Source organism: Antedon mediterranea, chromosome 7 (assembly GCF_964355755.1).
Source record: "Antedon mediterranea chromosome 7, ecAntMedi1.1, whole genome shotgun sequence".
Lineage (NCBI taxonomy): Eukaryota > Metazoa > Echinodermata > Crinoidea > Comatulida > Antedonidae > Antedon > Antedon mediterranea.
In genome coordinates, this window is record NC_092676.1 from 9,964,100 (window position 1) to 9,983,196 (window position 19,097).

At 35.2% G+C, this 19,097-nt stretch overlaps 1 protein-coding gene, 1 long non-coding RNA gene, 1 other non-coding gene and 1 pseudogene across 5 annotated transcripts in view; 2 read left to right on the forward strand and 2 right to left on the reverse strand.

Annotated features, from left to right (window-relative positions):
• Positions 1-13: 13 nt before the first annotated feature.
• On the forward strand, positions 14-83 carry Trnag-gcc (transfer RNA glycine (anticodon GCC)). The gene has a single exon. It is a non-coding gene; the product is annotated as a tRNA-Gly (tRNA).
• Positions 84-5,720: 5,637 nt separating this feature from the next.
• The window catches only part of LOC140055734 (sperm-specific sodium:proton exchanger-like), a 28,772-nt gene continuing 15,395 nt past the window's right edge, over positions 5,721-19,097 (forward strand). Inside the window, exons 1-7 of one of the 3 annotated variants that reach the window (XM_072101117.1) lie at positions 5,721-5,979; positions 6,639-6,865; positions 7,231-7,396; positions 7,823-7,939; positions 11,402-11,672; positions 11,767-11,910; positions 16,900-17,165. In XM_072101117.1, coding sequence (XP_071957218.1) covers positions 5,817-5,979; positions 6,639-6,865; positions 7,231-7,396; positions 7,823-7,939; positions 11,402-11,672; positions 11,767-11,910; positions 16,900-17,165 — 1,354 coding nt within the window. In that variant the 5' untranslated portion in view covers positions 5,721-5,816. The remainder of the gene's footprint in view (positions 5,980-6,638; positions 6,866-7,230; positions 7,397-7,822; positions 7,940-11,401; positions 11,673-11,766; positions 11,911-16,899; positions 17,166-19,097) is intronic. The other 2 variants (XM_072101118.1, XM_072101119.1) reach the window with 2 other exon arrangements.
• LOC140055750 (uncharacterized) lies at positions 14,591-15,637 on the reverse strand. Its single transcript, XR_011846694.1, has 3 exons — positions 15,403-15,637; positions 14,963-15,067; positions 14,591-14,839 (listed from the first exon to the last, which is right to left on the reverse strand). It is a non-coding gene; the product is annotated as an uncharacterized lncRNA (long non-coding RNA).
• Positions 17,407-17,523, reverse strand: LOC140055799 (5S ribosomal RNA; annotated as a pseudogene).

Genomic DNA, 19,097 nt, shown 5'->3' on the forward strand with positions numbered 1-19,097 from the left:
ACATATACGTGTAGCATCGGTGGTTCAGTGGTAGAATTCTCGCCTGCCACGCGAGGACCCGGGTTCAATTCCCGGCCGATGCATTTTTATAATGGAATAATATCAAAGGTGACCTATAAATGACCGGTGAAGAGTTTCTCAATGTAAACTCCTGGATGTGAAAATGTATGAAACTCTATCATGGAATATGCACATATAGTCCTGTGAATGTAGCAAAAATAATGAGTATGCCTAGAAAAAATTAGAACAGAATTTATTTTTGTGGTAAATATCTCTAAAGACCTATTAGAACAACATATTCAAAATGGAGAAAAAATGTAGTTGAAAAAATTAGGTTAATGTCCATAAAACTAAAATGGCCGCTATATACAGTATTTTTCTATATATCAGGTATAGTCTAAGCAATCTAGAATTTAAAGTTAAACAAATTGCAAACAAAACCTTTTAATTTTTAAATTGAACACACATGATGTTGAGAACATATGCAAATTAGCTGAAATATGCAAATTAAGGGTAAAAATATAGGGTACCCATATAACGCCAATTACCGCTAGTTGTTTTTTTCTAAATTGTTCTTTCTTATAAGACTATTTGTCAAAAAATTACCGGAAATGCTGTATTTGACCCATGACCTTATTTTTTAAAGGATTATAGGTAATTTTCACACGATTTACGTATCTCCATAACTAATGTATGTAGAAACTTCATTTTATTCTATATACTTTCACAAATGATGAGGGGATGGAATTCCACACATCATACCTCGATCACACCTTTGGAACATGCAAATTAGCTGAAATATGCAAATTAATGGTTAAAATATCAGGTATAGGCCTACCCATAGAACGCCAACCACTAGTTGTAGATAGTTATTTTTTTTCTCCAAATTGTTCTTATGGAACATTTTGTCTAACAACAAGTGCCGTATTTCAAAGAATTAAGGTAACATTCACCATAGTCAATAATTCTATTGACTATGCTTTAACGCATGATTTACGTATCACCATAACTACTCTAGGTACAGAAATTATTTTAGTCTCTATACTTTCACATATGTAGAAGAGATGGAATTCCAGAAATCACACTTTGGAAACATATGCAACAAACACACACACGCGATCGACCACACAACCTCTCGCCATTCCGGCGGAGCTAGTTAGCTGAAATATGCAAATCAACTGAAATATGAAAATTAAGGGTAACATATAGGGCACCTGGTTAGCATCTCATTTACAGGACTACCTGGATTCTTCATTATAGTTCGGCTGTTAATATCCAAGACTCGTATATATACAGGAGGATTGAGATGGCCAGTGTGCGGAGTAACTGATGTAGGAAACCATTCCTGAACCACTACATGTTGCTGCTGACTTTGGCATAACTGCTTGATGGTGTGGATCCGCTTCTGTCTCTTGTTATATTTGTACATTGTTGCCCATAGTGCCTCATGCCAAACCCTGTCGAAGGTTTTCTTTCATCTACGAAATACCTACTACTGCAGTCAGCAAGTGCAATAGGTAAAAATAGTAAACTTAGTTGGAAGTATGCCTCTGTAATCGAAGGAGCTGTTTGTTGGGCTTATACTCATAGTGCCAACGCATCAATTCCCCCACTCCAGTGGTAGTTTGGACAACAATGTCAACACAAAGGTGTCAACTTGAATCCGAATGAATTGGGATATGTTCACGCTAAGGATCATCTTGAACTCATCCCGTTTTTTGCTATGCCTAACTAGTTCATACATAAAGCTGGTCTGATTATAAGGTTTCACTGAAATGCAAATTGTTTTAATAAATCAGGTTTAAGAACTATACATCTCCCTTTGAGAAAAATGGCAGCCATTTTGAACTATATTTATGATCTTGAATTTTTGAAAGTTGAAGTTTTTAATTTATCTCCAATTATAGTTTCTTGCAAAATAAATGTTTTAATGACTGTGGTTTTTAGTTATAATTTATGCAATTTTGCAATTTTTCTTAACCTCGCTTTTTTCTCCATTTTTATATGTTGTTTAGATTGGTCTAATTTTGTCTAGGTCAAACCGTAGTTTTACCGGACTAATAGAATATGTTTGATCTAAAGTTCTTCCAGGGTGTTTTTTTTATCTAAAGATGCTCATCGAATTCTGTACAAATCTATTGTTGCACCTCACTTTGACTATTGTAATGCTGTGTGGTGTAGATGTAACACAACTCCTCCAAGCAACAAATTGTCAGCAGAGCAGCTAAAATTATAACAAAAAATAACAAAATACTGATTCCCAGTTCACAATCACTCGAGGAACCTAAATATCCTAGCCTTGAGAAAAAGTTCTTCAATGTTAACATTTTGTTATGATATTTAGGTGTATGCCTAATTAATTTAAATCATCATCAAGTTATATATATTTTTTATTTTTATTTACTCAGTTGACAACCAACAGCGATGAAACCACTAACAGGTTGAATCTAAACATAATAAACTATAATAATAATACATTCAAATAAGCAACAATAACATAAACAAAGATCGGAACATTATAGAGAGATTTAACAATTTTACCCTTAAAAACATTTAAACTATCATAAAATAAATCAATATCCAAACAAGTAACAAGCACACTATTAAATGTGTCAGGTAACCGCTAAAAAATTACCTCGTTTTGTGCATTCAACACGACCACAAGGGACGTGAAGCAAACACTTGCTGCGAGTACGAGTTGGTACATTCAACTTTAAACAAAGCAACAAGTGGACAATCATAAACAGAATTGAAAGAGCTGTATAAAATACCATATTAAAAATAACTGTACGATTTTCAAGAGAAATAAGAGAAACATTATAATTAGGACAAGTGCGAGTAAGGAATCTAATAAATTTGTTCTGAACATTAGAAATACGCTGAGATTGTGTACAAGAAATTGAATAAAAAATGACTCAACAGTATTCTAGGTGGGGGCGCACGACTGAACGTACGAATGATGTTAATGATCCACAATTGCCCATGAATCTACAGTTCCTTCACAACAAACTCAGCATTCTATTTGCCTTAGATACAACACAATTAACATGCAAACAAAAATTTAACTTACTATCAATCAAAACTCCTAAATCCCTTTGAAAATTAACACAATCTAATTCCTGATCATTCAACTTATATTTGGTTAAAATAGGCTTTCTCTTCAGGGTGATACACAACGATTTACATTTTCTTATTTTTAAAGAAAGTTTCCATGTCTCAACCCATCCCACATAGCTAAGTCAATTTTTCACAGAATATTCCTTATGGCCAGGAATCGATGTGGTTATGTTTTCACGGTGCGCAATAAAAAATTACGCGGTCTACGCACGATTTAACGAAATCACGTTTGTAATCATATCTTAACAACCATGAATCACAATTAAATAAAATTTGGTACTCATAAATTTCAGGGCATAAATCATCATATGGCAATACAATTACGTGCGTAACGCATGTAACGCATGCGTACGCGCGCTTAAAATTTTCAAAATTTATTTTCGATGAAATAAGAGTACGTTTCAGGCAATTTTAAGCGTTTACAAAATTGCCATGAGTGCGCAGATTTTTGCGCGCGCACTGCGCGTTAAATGTTATTGCGCACACTTTTTGCCCGATTTCTGTTTTCTTGACTTAATTTTCAACTCGAAATTACGTTATACGAGCACGTCAAATGTGACAGGCTACGCACGTGTAAATTAAAAAAATATAAATGTTTTTAAACATTTCAACATTTTTAAACATGTTCAGTAATTTCGGTCAGTATAGTTCACTATGTCGGTCGGTCCGTCTGTCTGTTGGTCTGTCTGTCTGTCGGTCTGTTTGTCTGTCGGTCCGGTATCACTATATGCATTGTAGCACGCGACTTAATGGCTGTTGGCCTTGTTATTTCCAAATATCCTTATTGGAATGCGCGTCTAAGGTGGACATTGGACCAAATATTGTATATCACCGCTATACAATCTTTGATTGGACCCCACACCTGGCCTACCATAAATACGTATTATGAAAATGCGTTTCCTTAATCATGAATCATTATGAGGTTTACGCCAAACAGAGCTCCATATATATAAAGAGTTATGACTTTGAATGGTTTAGAAGCCATGTTTGTGTCCAACTATTCCTATGTAGCGTATGGAGTTGAGTCTTTTGTTTTGAAAATGTATAACGTTCAAAAGGCTTTAAACTATCGAATTTAATATCAAAACAATCAATTTGTTTAAAGGTTTTTGTTAAAATAATTTAAAAATTATAAAGTTTGCGAACATGATTTTAAACAACAAAAATAGCAATATCGGAACGGCTCTGGCTGTGCGCTCCATGCACGCTCTACGCGTGCGCGTTTAGTTTGTAAAGCGATTCTCTATAGTAGTGCATTGTTTTTACATTTTGTTATTTAAAATCATGTTCACAGTAACTTTATGATTTTCTTATTATCTTAACAAAAACCTTTAAACAAATTGCTTGTTTTGATATTAAATTCGATATTTAAAGCCTTGTGAATGTTATACATTTTTTAAGCAAATTACTCGACTCCACTCTACATAAGCATAGTTGGACACAAAGATGGCCGGTGTGCACCCCACGTGACTATCTAAAATCCTGAACGCATGGCTATGCCGTAACTCTGCCGTAAATATATATGGCTCTGACGCCAAAAATACTATAGCGCCACGAAGTGGCGATATAGTACGTATACGTGGCGCTATATACCAAAGATTGTATAGCGCCGCTATGCGGCGCAAGATAGGTAGCTGTTGCCAAGGTCCTATATTATAACACTACGCGCCCAGTAAATCCATGGACGCAATTCGGGCGGACAGGTTATTATTGTGATTTAAATGTAAATGGTTTAAATTTTGCGGTCCGCCTCGAAGTATCTGTGGTTAACCATCTTGATGATTGATTCAGTGAAAAGGGAAGAAATTATGTAAACAAAGTAAAATAAAAGTTTCTTTGGGATCTGGACACTTTCCGATTAATTCTGTGTGTTTACATTGATATGTTTGGTTAGACAACTTCGTTCTTTAACCGAAACATCGTGGATATTGCCTTGACAACGACTTTATTCCGGTTCAAATTTGTCCGCCGGAATGGCGTCCAAAGATTACAAAGGTCTCACCCAGTTACCTATCTTGCGCCGCGTAGCGGCGCTATACAATCTTTGCTATAATATCAAAGAACTTATAACACAAGAATCTCCTGTTCTTCAATTTGCATTCAAAACACAGTATCGGAAGTACAGGGTTAAAAGGTCAAACTGGGCGACGCCATTTCACAGCATGGAGCAGCGCCCCCTCCAAACTAGGAAGTCAATTACTCTACCCCGCTAGAGTATTAGCAGATCCCCTCTATGATTTTGACTTTCTAATTTGATGCGGGCGCCCTACTCCTCAGTCAATTACTCTATCCCCCTAGAGCATTAGCAGATCCCCTCTATGATTTTGACTTTCTAATTTGATGCGGGCGCCCTACTCCATGGCTCACAATGGCGCCACCCATAGCTCTATTCTATCCCACAATGCCTTTCGAAATTGTTACGCGCTTCGGACGAACAGGAGATTCTTGTGTTATAAGTTCTTTGATAATATACGATCTTTGGTTTACGCACATTAAGAACGCGCGCATCACCGCTCACACAAGAATTGGTGGAATAGGTTTGGAATACGCATAAGTAAGACTACACGCTTTATCGAGAAGACTTTAAAGAATGCATTGGAGAGAATCATGGTAGTAAATGGTGGTTCACACAGTGGTTTCCACTTGTGATGCCCTTAACAATTAACATAATGACGTAACTAATGTAAACAAGAGCAGAAATGACGGAAGATGATCATGATCACGCTGAAATAGAAAATATATGTGGAAATGGTACAGTCGGGACAGTACACACAGCTGGAGATGGACATCCACATATCGTTCATCATCCTCATCCGACACCATACACAATCTTGTTTTTGTTTGGGTGTTGTGCTTTGGGAGGTAAGTCTAGCTAGTTTAAAACAATGATAACTTATGATTGACAGGAATGAATGACGTGTTAATGCCACCACAATGATGTATAATATGTATGCCTAGGCCTAGGCTAGTCTAGCCTGGGCCATATTGCATAGAGAATATAACATAGGGCTACATATAGTTTAAGGAGTGCGAACATAAGTGTAAACAGTATAGGCCCTAATTAACGTTTTACGTTTTGTTATTTTGTAATAGGACTTACAATTACAGAAAATGTCTTTTCTTATGTAAGATCCATGTTATTTTTTTCCTAAATAAATGTGAACTTGAATTTAATTATTAATGTAACAGTAATAGATTAATACTAGGCCTACGCTAATGATAATAATAACAATAATGAGCAAAAAAACATTTTAGTAGGTCTAGTTTAGTAGATTGATTGTTTCAATTGATGTTTGGGTATTTTATTTTTATTATGGTTATTATTTTAGTTAATTTTTGCCTATAAGTAACCATCACAAACACGATGGAGCACACACTGCACCGGTGCAAACTGTGTATGTATATCAGATTAATAGTACCAACCAACCAACATAAGGATAGCACAACCTAATGTGATCGAACTAACCTAGTCTAGGCTAGAGATACTGTTATGTTACACACATTACTATTATATTTTTTAGCTCTGGTTCGGACTCTGTTCAAGAAAATACCAATTCCATATACCGTAATACTTTTAATTTTGGGAACAGGATTAGGAATTTTGTCGAATCGTTTTGGAACTGTTTCACTATATACAGGAATGGCTCACATGGACCCTCATCTAATTATGCACGTTTTTCTACCAGTTCTTATTTTTGAATCAGCTTTTGCTATGGATGTTCATATATTTCTAAAATCCTTTATTCAGGTAAGTAGCAAGTAATGATGGTTAGTAAAAATCCTTTTCATTTGGCAAATTTAATTACACGAACATTCCTGAACTTATATTTGTTTCGCATTATATACAAAATGGAAATACGACTCGCGCATAATAAATAAAACACTTTTAGAATAAAATTATACTAAACTAAACCTAAAACATGCTTTTGTTGCAGGATTGTTATCGTATTCGGATAGTGTTGTATTATTGTAATTTGCATCCTTTTAATAGTTCTTTGGCAGTAAAATATTTTGTTTCTTCAATATTATGCGCGCAGATTTGTAAATACTTCCTATACTATACTATAGGAATATTATTTTGGAATAAAATTATCTTTATTTTTTTAAAAATAGGTATGCCTTTTGGCGGTATTTGGCTTAATGGTCGCGACAGTCTTAACATCTCTTATTGCTAAATTTACACTTTCTTACAACTGGTCTTGGAACGTTTCTTTGATGTTTGGTTCTATAGTCAGTGCCACTGATCCCGTAGCCGTCGTTGCACTTCTTAAAGATCTAGGTAGGTATGCTTTATTTGGATGAATGAACCGAATCAGCATTTTAAAACATTCAAAGTTGTCTAATGTTGCCTAGCAGGCGCAAATCGAGAAATAAAGCCGGTGGGAAAATGTGGTGTAGGTATAAATAAAAATATGTAGCCTACAAATAATTGCACTGAGGAACGGTTAGTGTTACCCGAAATATCTGCAATTTCCTTCTGGCTGTTTCAAGCTCTGTCTACACTATCAAAGTTTATGTGACAAAAAAATGTGGTATGCCCATAATAATATGAACATGATAATGTCATATGACTACCATATTTGGGCCTATCACTGGAAACATCACGTTTTTTTGTCAAACTAGTTTGATAGTGTAGACAGAGCTCTATTTTATTGTTTTCACTTAGCCTCGCTTTTCAGTTCTTAATTTATTATTTCTACTGTAGGAGCGTCTAAACAACTTGGTACCATAATTGAGGGAGAGTCACTTTTGAACGATGGCTGCTCGATCGTCATATTTACAATATTTAAAGAAATGGCTATACCAGGAAATTCAAAGACAGGTAAAAATAACACAAAGCATATTTTTAAAACAATTCATGCATATTTATTGGAAATGAACATTATCGTATCAACATACGGTTCGTATCACCTACGGTATTAATTAACATTATTATATGTGGGATTTTACTATCTGTCACTTACAAACATACATTGTTAAAAAATATTATAAATCAAATTAGATAAACGAATTTAAATCTCATTTAATTATTAGGCCTATAAACTGACCTTAATTTGTGATTCACCCTCAAAATAATGTCAACTATAAACATACATTTTTCTTACATAAAACAAAGGAAATTAGAAATGTTTTCATTCTAGAACTATAGGATAACCATCTATTGTGTCTTTGATAACAATATTATTTTCAAAATCCAATCAAATGACGCCATGATATAGGCCTATAAGAACAATAAAATCGTTGTATCACCACGATATTTTTGCTCTTACTAATCATGACGTCATTTGATAGGACGTGATAAAATATTATATTCAGCAAAGGCAACATAGATGGCTATCCTATTCTAGGATGATCTATTTTTAGATTTCTTTTGTTTCATGTAAGAAAAAAGCATGTTCATCATCTATTTAGTGTAAATGGGCCTTCACGCTTTAATATCATTTCTCAAAATAAAGGTTTCTGTAATAAGATAATACCTCTTTCACACCAAAAGTGTGGAGTGATCTCCGGGGTTTATGACCATTCAAAACGTCGAGAAACTCCGGAGATACCCCTTTCACACCAACCCTAGCAACACCGGATTTATAAAATAAAATTGTAAATGTCGCCCTCTATTTTGTTTGTTTACAAAGCGACGATCATTAGAATCATTTTAATTAATAATATTTTTCATTTAATAATTACTTTCAAAAGTCTCAGAAGTAATATTATACAGATATTGACTGCTTAGAGGTTAAATATAAGATTTGACATCCCCGAGGGAATGATATTAAGTTCGAGGGAATATATATTTCCCGAAGCGCCATTAACCGATATAAAAGGCAATATCTGTTATATTATATAGCCAAGAACAAGTCTGCTGGGTTGGGTGAAGCTAGGCTAGGCCTCCTATAGTATTTGTATTGTATTTAAAACAAGCCTGCCTAGACACCTTACCTTGCGAAGAATAATATACAGATAATTACTAATTAATGATTCCTTGGCAATAAAATATTCACTTAGGCCTAGGTCGTTTAAATTAACAGAAGAATTTCCATCAATAAGCCTATTAATAATAATATTATAATCAGGTAGGCCGAATAAACAATTCGTCTTCGTCTCGATCTTCGAGGAGCCGAATCACCGGATGTTCAGCGCGTACTAGTTACTAGGTTACTACCGTGAGTATTGACCAATCACAAACGGTGTTTCATCACATTTAGGGTGGACTTATAACAAATGAGGGCGCTATGTATGCATAGCTTAAATAGTTTAGAAGATTAATTTCTTCAAGCAAATTCCGTGGCCCAGCGGATGAAACGTTGTCTTGCGATGGAGTGACAATTCCACCCGAGATGACTTTTGTTTATTTATCGGCAAACTCGAGTGTTGCACACGAAAATTACACAGTCAATATCATCGTACTCGAGAATTTATATGATCAATGACAGGGGACACGATTATTACGCGAAAATTACACAGTCAATATCATCGTTCTCGAGGATATATACGATTTACGATCCTCGCAGCGGTAGTCATGTGATGCAGTTTCAACCAATCACGTTCGCGTATTTACATAGGCTATGTAATATTATACAGATATTGACTGCTTAGAGGTTAAATATAAGATTTGACATCCCCTCGGGAATGATATTAAGTTCGAGGGAATATATATTTCCCGAAGCGCCAGCTTCGGGAAATATATATTCCCCGAGAACTTAATATCATTCCCGAGGGGATGTCAAATATTATATTTAACCGATATAAAAGGCAATATCTGTTATATTATATAGCCAAGAACAAGTCTGCTGGGTTGGGTGAAGCTAGGCTAGGCCCCCTATAGTATTTGTATTGTATTTAAACAAGCCTGCCTAGACACCTTACCTTGCGAAGAATAATATACAGATAATTACTAATTAATGATTCCTTGGCAATAAAATATTCACTTAGGCCTAGGTCGTTTAAATTAACAGAAGAATTTCCATCAATAAGCCTATTAATAATAATATTATAATCAGGTAGGCCGAATAAATAATTCGTCTTCTTAACTTCTCTTCGAGGAGCCGAATCACCGGATCTTCAGCGCGTAATAGTTACTAGGTTACTACACCGTGAGTATTGACCAATCACAAACGGTGTTTCATCACATTTAGGGTGGACTAATAACAAATGAGGGCGCTATGTATGCATAGCTTAAATAGTTTAGAAGATTAATTTCTTCAAGCAAGTTCAGTGGCGCAGCGGTTGAAGCGTTGTCTTGCGATGGAGTGACAATTCCACCCAAGTTCAAGATCCAGAAGATGACTTTTGTTTATTTATCAGCAAACGCGAGTGTTGCCACACGTAAATTACACAGTCAATATCATCGAACTCGAGAATTTATATGTTTAATGACAGGGGACACGAAAAATACGCGAAAATTACACAGTCAATATCATCGTTCTCGAGGATATATACGATTTACGATCCTCGCAGCGGTAGTCATGTGATGCAGTTTCAACCAATCACGTTCGCGTATTTACATAGGCTATGTAATATAATGTTAAATTGATACTACTTATTATTTTTTAAACCCGCTATATATTTTGTACAAATATTTAAAGTATTTTGAAATAAAACAAAAGCAATGGGTGATCGTGTGAGAATGACCTTTTGACATAAAACTCAGTGGCCGTATTCACCAATCTCACTTAAGCTAAGAGAAATACTTACCCTTAAAATTTAAGAATTCTCTTAAAGGGAAACACTTAAGGGGTATTCACAAATGAGTTAAGGGATTCACTTACCTAAAGAAAACACTTAATGTAAGGGTAAAACTTAAGGGTAAAAATAATCATAAATATTCATGAGTTGTCCCACCATTGTCCAATCACAGAGGATTTAATTCCCCTATGGTCCAATCACTTTCCTCTCTAAAAGTAATGTGCATATTAAAAAAAAGGAGTAAGGGGTTGGGGGTCGGGGAGGATGAAGAGAAAAGTGTATGGACGATGGTCAATAAAAAGAAAATGGCAGTCAAAACAAAAACAAGTAAATGAATATTAAACCTAGACTAATTTGTATGAGGATCAAGAAAAATAGGTCTAGCCTAGATGCTACTAACAAACCAACATTCTGTGTAGGCCTAAACCTGTCTGTATTGAGGCATATGCATCCTAGGCTGGTTACTACCTAGCCTAGACTGGGGCCATCTACAAATTGTGTTTACAAATACAGTTGGCCATCATTTATGAACAAAATTGTTTTGGTTTTAAAAACTATACAAATATTTAAATTGAAAGAAATACTTATTTCAATTTTTTAGCAACGGAAATAATTGTATACTTTATACGAGTGGCATTAGGAGGACCAGCGTTTGGATTTCTGATGGCAAAATTTACGACATTTTGGTTGTCAAGAATCTTCAACGATGCACTTGTCGAAATCACAATAACATTAGCATCAACTTATTTAACTTTCTACATTGGCGAATCGGTTTTAAAAGTATCAGGCGTTCTTGCCGTTGTCGTTCTTGGTTTAGTGGTAAACGTTGAAAGAACATCAATAAGTCCAGAAGTTGAGGTATTTTTACATAGGTTAGTACAATGTAAAACATTTTAAAAAGAATTCGACCCTGTGGCCAAGTTGATAATATTTGATATTATTTATTTTCTTTTAATGTGAGTGTAGGTTCTGGGAGGTTCTAGGATACGTTGCCAACACTCTCATATTCTTTCTCGTTGGAGTCGTAATCACAGAGCGAGCGATGGAAAACGTTGATCCAATAGACTGGTTTTACATGTTGACCATTTACGTGGGAATTAATATAATCAGGTAAATTACTTAAGAAAAGCACATCCATCCAAGCTAATAGTAAAAGGTTAAGTTAAACAAATTTGGAAAGTAAAAGTAGTGCATCAAAAATAGTCAGGGAAAAGTCAACATGGTGATTCTTTACGTTAAACGGCATCGGTTGGCATTTATCAGTATTTGCATAAATTTGTGCTTAATAAGCTAAAATATTTAAGAAATGCTTAAGCAAATACCTTAAGCTTTTTATCAAACCGTCATAACAGAAAAAATTGTCTTCGGTAAATTATACTTTGCATGTGCGTAAAATTAAAATCTAGAGGGCAGCAAATCTTTGTTTACGAGTTGATGTTTTGGTGTGAAACAACTCCGGAGTTTAAAACAGCGGGATTGAACAGCTGAACGTTCTCTGGAGGGCTAACTGCGGGGACACACCGTTGTTTTTGGTGAGAAAGGTACCAACATCAAACTCTGTGGCCGTATTCACCAATCTCACTTAGGCTAAGGGAAATACTTACCCTTACAATGTAATAATTCCCTTAACAAAGGGAAACACTTAAGGGGTATTCACAAATGAGACAAAGGGATTCACTTACCCAGGGAAAACACTTAATTTAAGGGTAAAACGTATTGAAATGTATTGTCCCTTGAAACACAAAAAAATGAATGTCAAAATATTCTAAATTTAAAATGGCCATATCAAAGTAATATTAAAGTTATTCACTTTAAGTCGAAAATTCCAGCCAAAAACAACAAGTTTACGTAATTAACAGGTAAATTAGTTTGATTACATTTCGTCTGGAAAATCGTCGCGAGCGAAAGTAAACAAAGATTTCAAACCACGATTACGCATTATGCATATGCTAATTAGGATTGTTTACAACTCGTCATGGTTGAGAAGGTATTTTCACACAGATCGTGAGGAAGTTTTATGATTATGCATACAGAGTAGCCAAACAAGCGCGTTTCATTATGGGATATGTTTTGATCGAAAACTTTGACTGGAAGTCAAAGTTATTTTTTTAACAAAAAAACGTCTGTATTTCAGTTAAATGATTTTTTTTTTTTGACAAAGTTTTGGTGATAGTTAATAACTATTATGATACTTCAAAATGACCCACCTTTTTTCGAAATCTTTTATTCTTTATTTTTTTGGAATTAGTCAAAGGGACAATACATCTTTAAGGGTAAAAATAATCATAAATATTCATGAGTTGCCCCATGTCTAATCTTCGTAAAGATGGCCTAGAAATTGGACAAGCAAAACTAATATTTTCGGGATAGGTACGACCCATTTGACTAACTTTTAGAAAACTGTATTGAACTGCCAAGGGTCGCTGTCATTGATAAAAATAAATAAATGTTGATTTGATTTAAAATGGATATGAAAAGATTTTAAAATTTCACAAAAATGACTTTTTATGAATCCTTTTAATGTTAATAAACAGCACACAAAAAATTAGATTCAAATACCTAGAAGAACTTGAGAAATAAACAAATAAAATTTTGGTATAAAACGGCCGCAAAATGGCCGACCAACTGGCACGCCATCTTAATTTTTATGAACGTTCTATACGCACGTACGAGATCGTCAAATTTAGAGTTTGAAACACCCGGGGTTGTAGCCACGGTAGCAGTCGTTTTGTGATTGGTTAATGAATTTTAATACAGTCCAATCACCGCCTTGTCTCGTTCGCGGACTGTGTGGCGTAAACAAAATAAACAAACCCATCCTACACGAGACTCACGTGTTGCAAGCTCCCTGTTGCTGCTGCAGTCGTAGAAAATATCGATATTTCACAAATCAATAAAAAGTTATGTCTGCAAAGATTGTACGTGAAAAGAAGAGAGGGTGTATTTGTACATCTCACACTAAACCACTCACGCAGACTACAAAGTAGGCTAGGTCTAGTAGACTATAGTTTCTTCTAAATTTGCTAGTACTATACTAGGCCTACACATGGAGTTTACTCCATGGCCTACATACAGTACAAGAGAGTAGTAGTCGCCGGTCCACCGACGAACCTCCAGGAAGTGGACAAGGCGCGGGCGTAGACGTATGTAAAAGGCGACGTAAATAAAAAAGGTAAGCTTGTGTTGAACTTGTTTTTGGCTCTGAATTTTGTTATTGACTAATATAGTAATATAATAATACTAATAATTAAAGTAGAGCAGAGGTGAGGCAGAGAGGATTATTATAGTTTAGTTAGTACTGTAATTAAATAATAACCTCTTTCTGTTTGTTACCAAGTTATAAAATATAATACTATAGGGCATAGGTAGGATTGAATAAAAATAATAGTACATTTCCAACCATTTATTGGTCTTATCTTTGCAGATTTATGGAATCAACAGTACATGAGATGGCTTGAAGAACTGTAATACCTGTAGTACTAGTAATAAAATTGTAAACATCAACAAATTATATGGCAGGAATAGTGTGTGGAATGAATTTTATTGAACAAATGTATCATAATGAGTTTGGAACAAGCAGGATTTTTCAAACGGGACATAAATTACTTTTGAGACCTAAGTGATACATTTTAATTCTATCAACACCAGCCAGCTCCATCATATTCCAGAGATTTTTTCATAAATGTCCATTGTACATAGTATTTGGCTAAATAAATAAAAAAAGAAGTACAGTAGTGGTTTATTTGTTTATATACCCAGACCCATTTAGATGGTTAAAAACAAACACTATATGATGCACTGCTACTAGTGTACTGTCTGGTAGTACATTACCATAGTTACAGTATGAATGTAACCATAGCATTCACGTCTAAAGCATTCTATTATGCATATTTTACTATTCTTCATAAATATTTAGTTCTGTAATTTGAATTGTCTGCGCTCATTCTATACTTGGTGTCTTAGTATACTGCATATGTATCGTTCAAGCTTGATCCAAGTAGCATCTATTATAAAGTACGCTGGGCATCTTTCTATTCACCTGAAAAAAAGGAAAATGAATAAGCACATGTTTATCTGCCCTCAAAACAAAATAATAATTTAGTATAATGTATTATGTAAGTTTGATCAACAGTTTAAAATAGCAATGCTCAGTATCTGTTACCTTAATATTATAATTTGACTCTAACATTTGTGCTTCCATTCCAATCAATAAATACATTTGCTTATCCCGTCCATCAATTATCATAGTTCCACTCCAATTATAGACCTGTAGGTAGGTAAAAATACAAATGAATTGTTTATTTATACTGTATTAATAATATATGATACAAGCTCAAATACCCCTAACTAGGCCTGGCCTGTTATACCCTTTATTACTACATTAGAGAAAATCCACCTCTATTCATTTTAATTGGGAATCCTAATATTTAGTATTCAGTGTTGCCTAGCCTAGGCTCTAGCTAGGGCGGTATGTAAATAATAACAAAAAAATATTTTAATAATGCGTTAGTCAGAAACGGACACTACAGCACACAACAATATTAATAAACGTACTTATAAATAATGTGTATATACATAATACAGTAACACAATTGTGCCTACCATTAACACCCTCAACGATACATCAAGGAGCATACGCTCTCAGCTCACCTCTGGCCGGGCGACTAAACACAGTATCTGGCAGTCATCAATACTAAAAAGGCCTAGCCTAGGCCTAGCTAGCTCCAGGCCATGGCATTGCCAAACACCATTTACTCGTCCAACGGTTTCTTCAAAACGATGTTAACACACGATGTGGACGAATTTCCATCAATTTCAGTTAATTACAACGAAATAATAATAAAATGATGTTTCAATAATACGTGTATACCATGGAGTAAAGAATAATAATAATATTCTTTACTCCATGGTGTATACTAAATAGCGAAATAAACATCGCTCGCGAGAGGAGGGTCGAGAGAGAGGCCAAGGTGATTGACTCTGTGATTCTCACACATGCGCACAATAACTCCGTGTACCCAGCAAGATAGGCATTTGGCTATGAATTTCATGAAAGGTGGCCTTGAACAACGAAATTAAAATCATGGTTGATAATATGAATTAATTTTATTCGATTAAGCTAACATACTTATCCAAGAATAAAAATATCAAAGCGATAAGTAATTACTACCATGCTTTTGCATCAATCAATGATTTACTCCTAAATTCCTATCTCTGTAATACAAAAATAACTTTTAGTGATGTCACAAAAAGTTTTTCCCAGGGGCGTTTTGAGGGCGTTTTCGTCCTCCAAAACATTAAGTATGACTATGGCGAGCTTAAAACCGATTGATCTACACGTTGAGCCAATAAAATGATATTGCTAGGAACCCTTTCATATCCATTTTAAGTTTAGAGCGAATGATTTTCGTATGTATTTCCGAATGTTTCTGTTGCAGAAATGAGATAAGACGAAATTTTTCATCTTAAGGCAGGGTGTTGTTCGTCTTAGATTTAAGACAAAATTAAGCAATTTCTTTTGCTTAGATATATTGATAAATCTGACTTAAGCAAAATCAAGGATTTAAGGCAAAGTTAAGACGATTTTTTGCTAAGCAAGTTTGATAAATCCGGCCCCAGTGTCCTACACGCGCGAATCGCCCTACGCGGCCGGTGTAGGGGTACATGTTTGTCACGCTGTTAGCGTACATCGTTATCACAGTCGCTGAAAAATGTGACTTTCCGGGCTGAAAACCAATTCTAAACGTGAGAATCCTCTGTTTATATAGATTGAGCACTAAGGTGTGTTAATTAGAAAATGAATACAACATGAAGGGGTGTGTTTATTAGGGGCGGGATGTTTATTAGGAACAATACGCTGTCCTTATCATTAACTTGGATCGATATATTTTCTTAAACCAATGAGATAAGTGCGCGTCAATCTTTACCGTCACCAAGCGCCCAATCACAATGCAACGATTCATCCTACTGCTCAACGCTTAAAAATTATCGCATTTAACGGATAATTATCTATTATTATATAATTATTATGATTTGAATAAGATAATTATCGGTTAATTTTTTTCGAGATAATATATCATTGAATATATTCCTTTTTAGAGCAATGACAATCGCAATGTTCAGTCCTATACTAGCCAGGCTTGGGTATGGATTGTCTTGGCGTAACGCAGTCATAATGACGTGGGGAGGTTTGAGAGGAGCAGTGGGCCTAGCCTTAGCACTGTTAGTCGAGCAAACTGACGAGTTCTTGGAACACGAAGAGCTAAGGAATGTCGGTAGTAAAGTATTGCTTCATACATCTGGAATTGTCATTCTGACTCTAATTGTGAATGCCACGACAATGCAGAGCTTACTCAAAACCCTTGGTAAGTTATTTATTTATTTTATTTTATTCAATCGAACCAACAGCGATAATTACCGCCACTAACAGGTTTGATACAAACAAAGCCAGGACTGTTTAAAGCACCTTGATTGGTCCTGACATTGATTAGGGGCTTCTCTCGTCCAGTGCCCACCTTGACCAGATGTCTAAGGCAGATACTAGATGCAGGGGCTGCCATATGAGTCGGCAGTGCTGATTTCTAATGCCTAACGGGACCCCAGCTCCGTATACAGCACCCGCTATTCCCAGATGGTCTCCCATCCAAGCTCTAACCAGGCCCAACGTTGCTTAATATCGGTGATCTGACGAGAACCGGTGTTTCAACGTGGTAAACCGTATATGAGGCTCTATAACAAAAAATGAATTGGTTATCGACGTATCTATATATAAATTTACGTAAGGGCAAAATTCGGTAAATCGATTCGGTAAATCGCGCGTTATTTCTAGAATGTTTACTCGATGGTATATAAAGTTGGTTCGTACTTTCGGTACTGATTTTAACCACCTGATGTAACCCTGTTTACTAATTAAATTGAGTTCGATAATTAGTTATTGACGATTAAAACGAATTTAGGTTCAACGATTTGCCCCAAATAGGGGTGTTTTTCGATCGTGGTATACACTGTCTAATGGATGTCCGTCTTGAAAAATACCCGCAGACAATAATACGAGGATGCTTCGCATTTTCCTATCTCCTCCTACGATAATTGTTGAAAACCGGTTGAACAGCTCGAGTACAGCATCATAATGTTGAAGACAGGCCGATTTTCTTTAAAAAATACTATTTTGATAGATTTAATATACGTTTATACAAATGTATTGATTTGCGATGAATGGAACATTCCAATCTCTGTTCCACAAGCGTCTATTCCCTCAGGCGTCGTAAAGGCAAGTACTGTATACTCATAACAGAAATTCGATCCATTTTTTTTTCAATCTGTGCTGCAGAGGTTGGATATAATTTTTTTTTAAGCGGATAATGAGCTAGCGTTTTCACTCGCCGTATATTATGTACACATCTTTATTATTGCAGTTAAACCACCCACATCATCACCCTTCCCTCACTGGCATGAGTAGCGTTGTAAAACCAGTAGAGGATAGGCCTACGGTACATCACATGCCCTAAACGCAGAACAACTTTGGTGGGTAGGGTAGGAACCAACTTAAGTATGAATTGGCTCTAAGAAACAATTGAAAACCATTAGTCCTACTAATTAAGTTGAGTTAGATAATTTAATATTTATTGACGATTAAATCGAATTTATGATTTTCCCCGAATAGAGGTAGTTTTCACAAATTGTTTTACATTATATAAACATATACACGTCGTAGTGATGTATCGTTACATGTACTGTACTATTTCAATCGACTATGACGGTGATAGTTTCAACAAAGTATTAAATCGCAATGTTTTACTGTGTGTAGTGGTATATTATTTGTAAAACATGAAAACAATTAATATTTCGTTACTAAATGGATAAAGAATATATTTAAAAATTGTTCCTCTTTGCACCCATCCTCTTCCCCATCCCTCAACCCTAATGTTACATACAAAACACAAATTAAGTTTGTTTAAATTTGACTTAAACAATTGGTCTAATTAATTCCCAGTGTGCTAATTTTAGTTGAGTACATAAATCACAGTGTCTTTTTATTCGTTCCTGTAAACGACATGTATTATTGTCCTGCGGTACGTACATTTGAAATCGCCAGTTTTTTAACGCTGAAATTATTATGTATTCGAGAACCATCTGTGGGCACGACCTAGATGGTACGCGAGCGAAGCGAGCGTACCATCTAGTTTTCTCAAATTGTTCAGTACGGTAGGCCTGTTTTTCCTCTTTTTTCTGAGGCAGTATTTACAGTAGATGGAAATACTGTATGGAACCTGCCTAAAATATTGCACACAGTAATA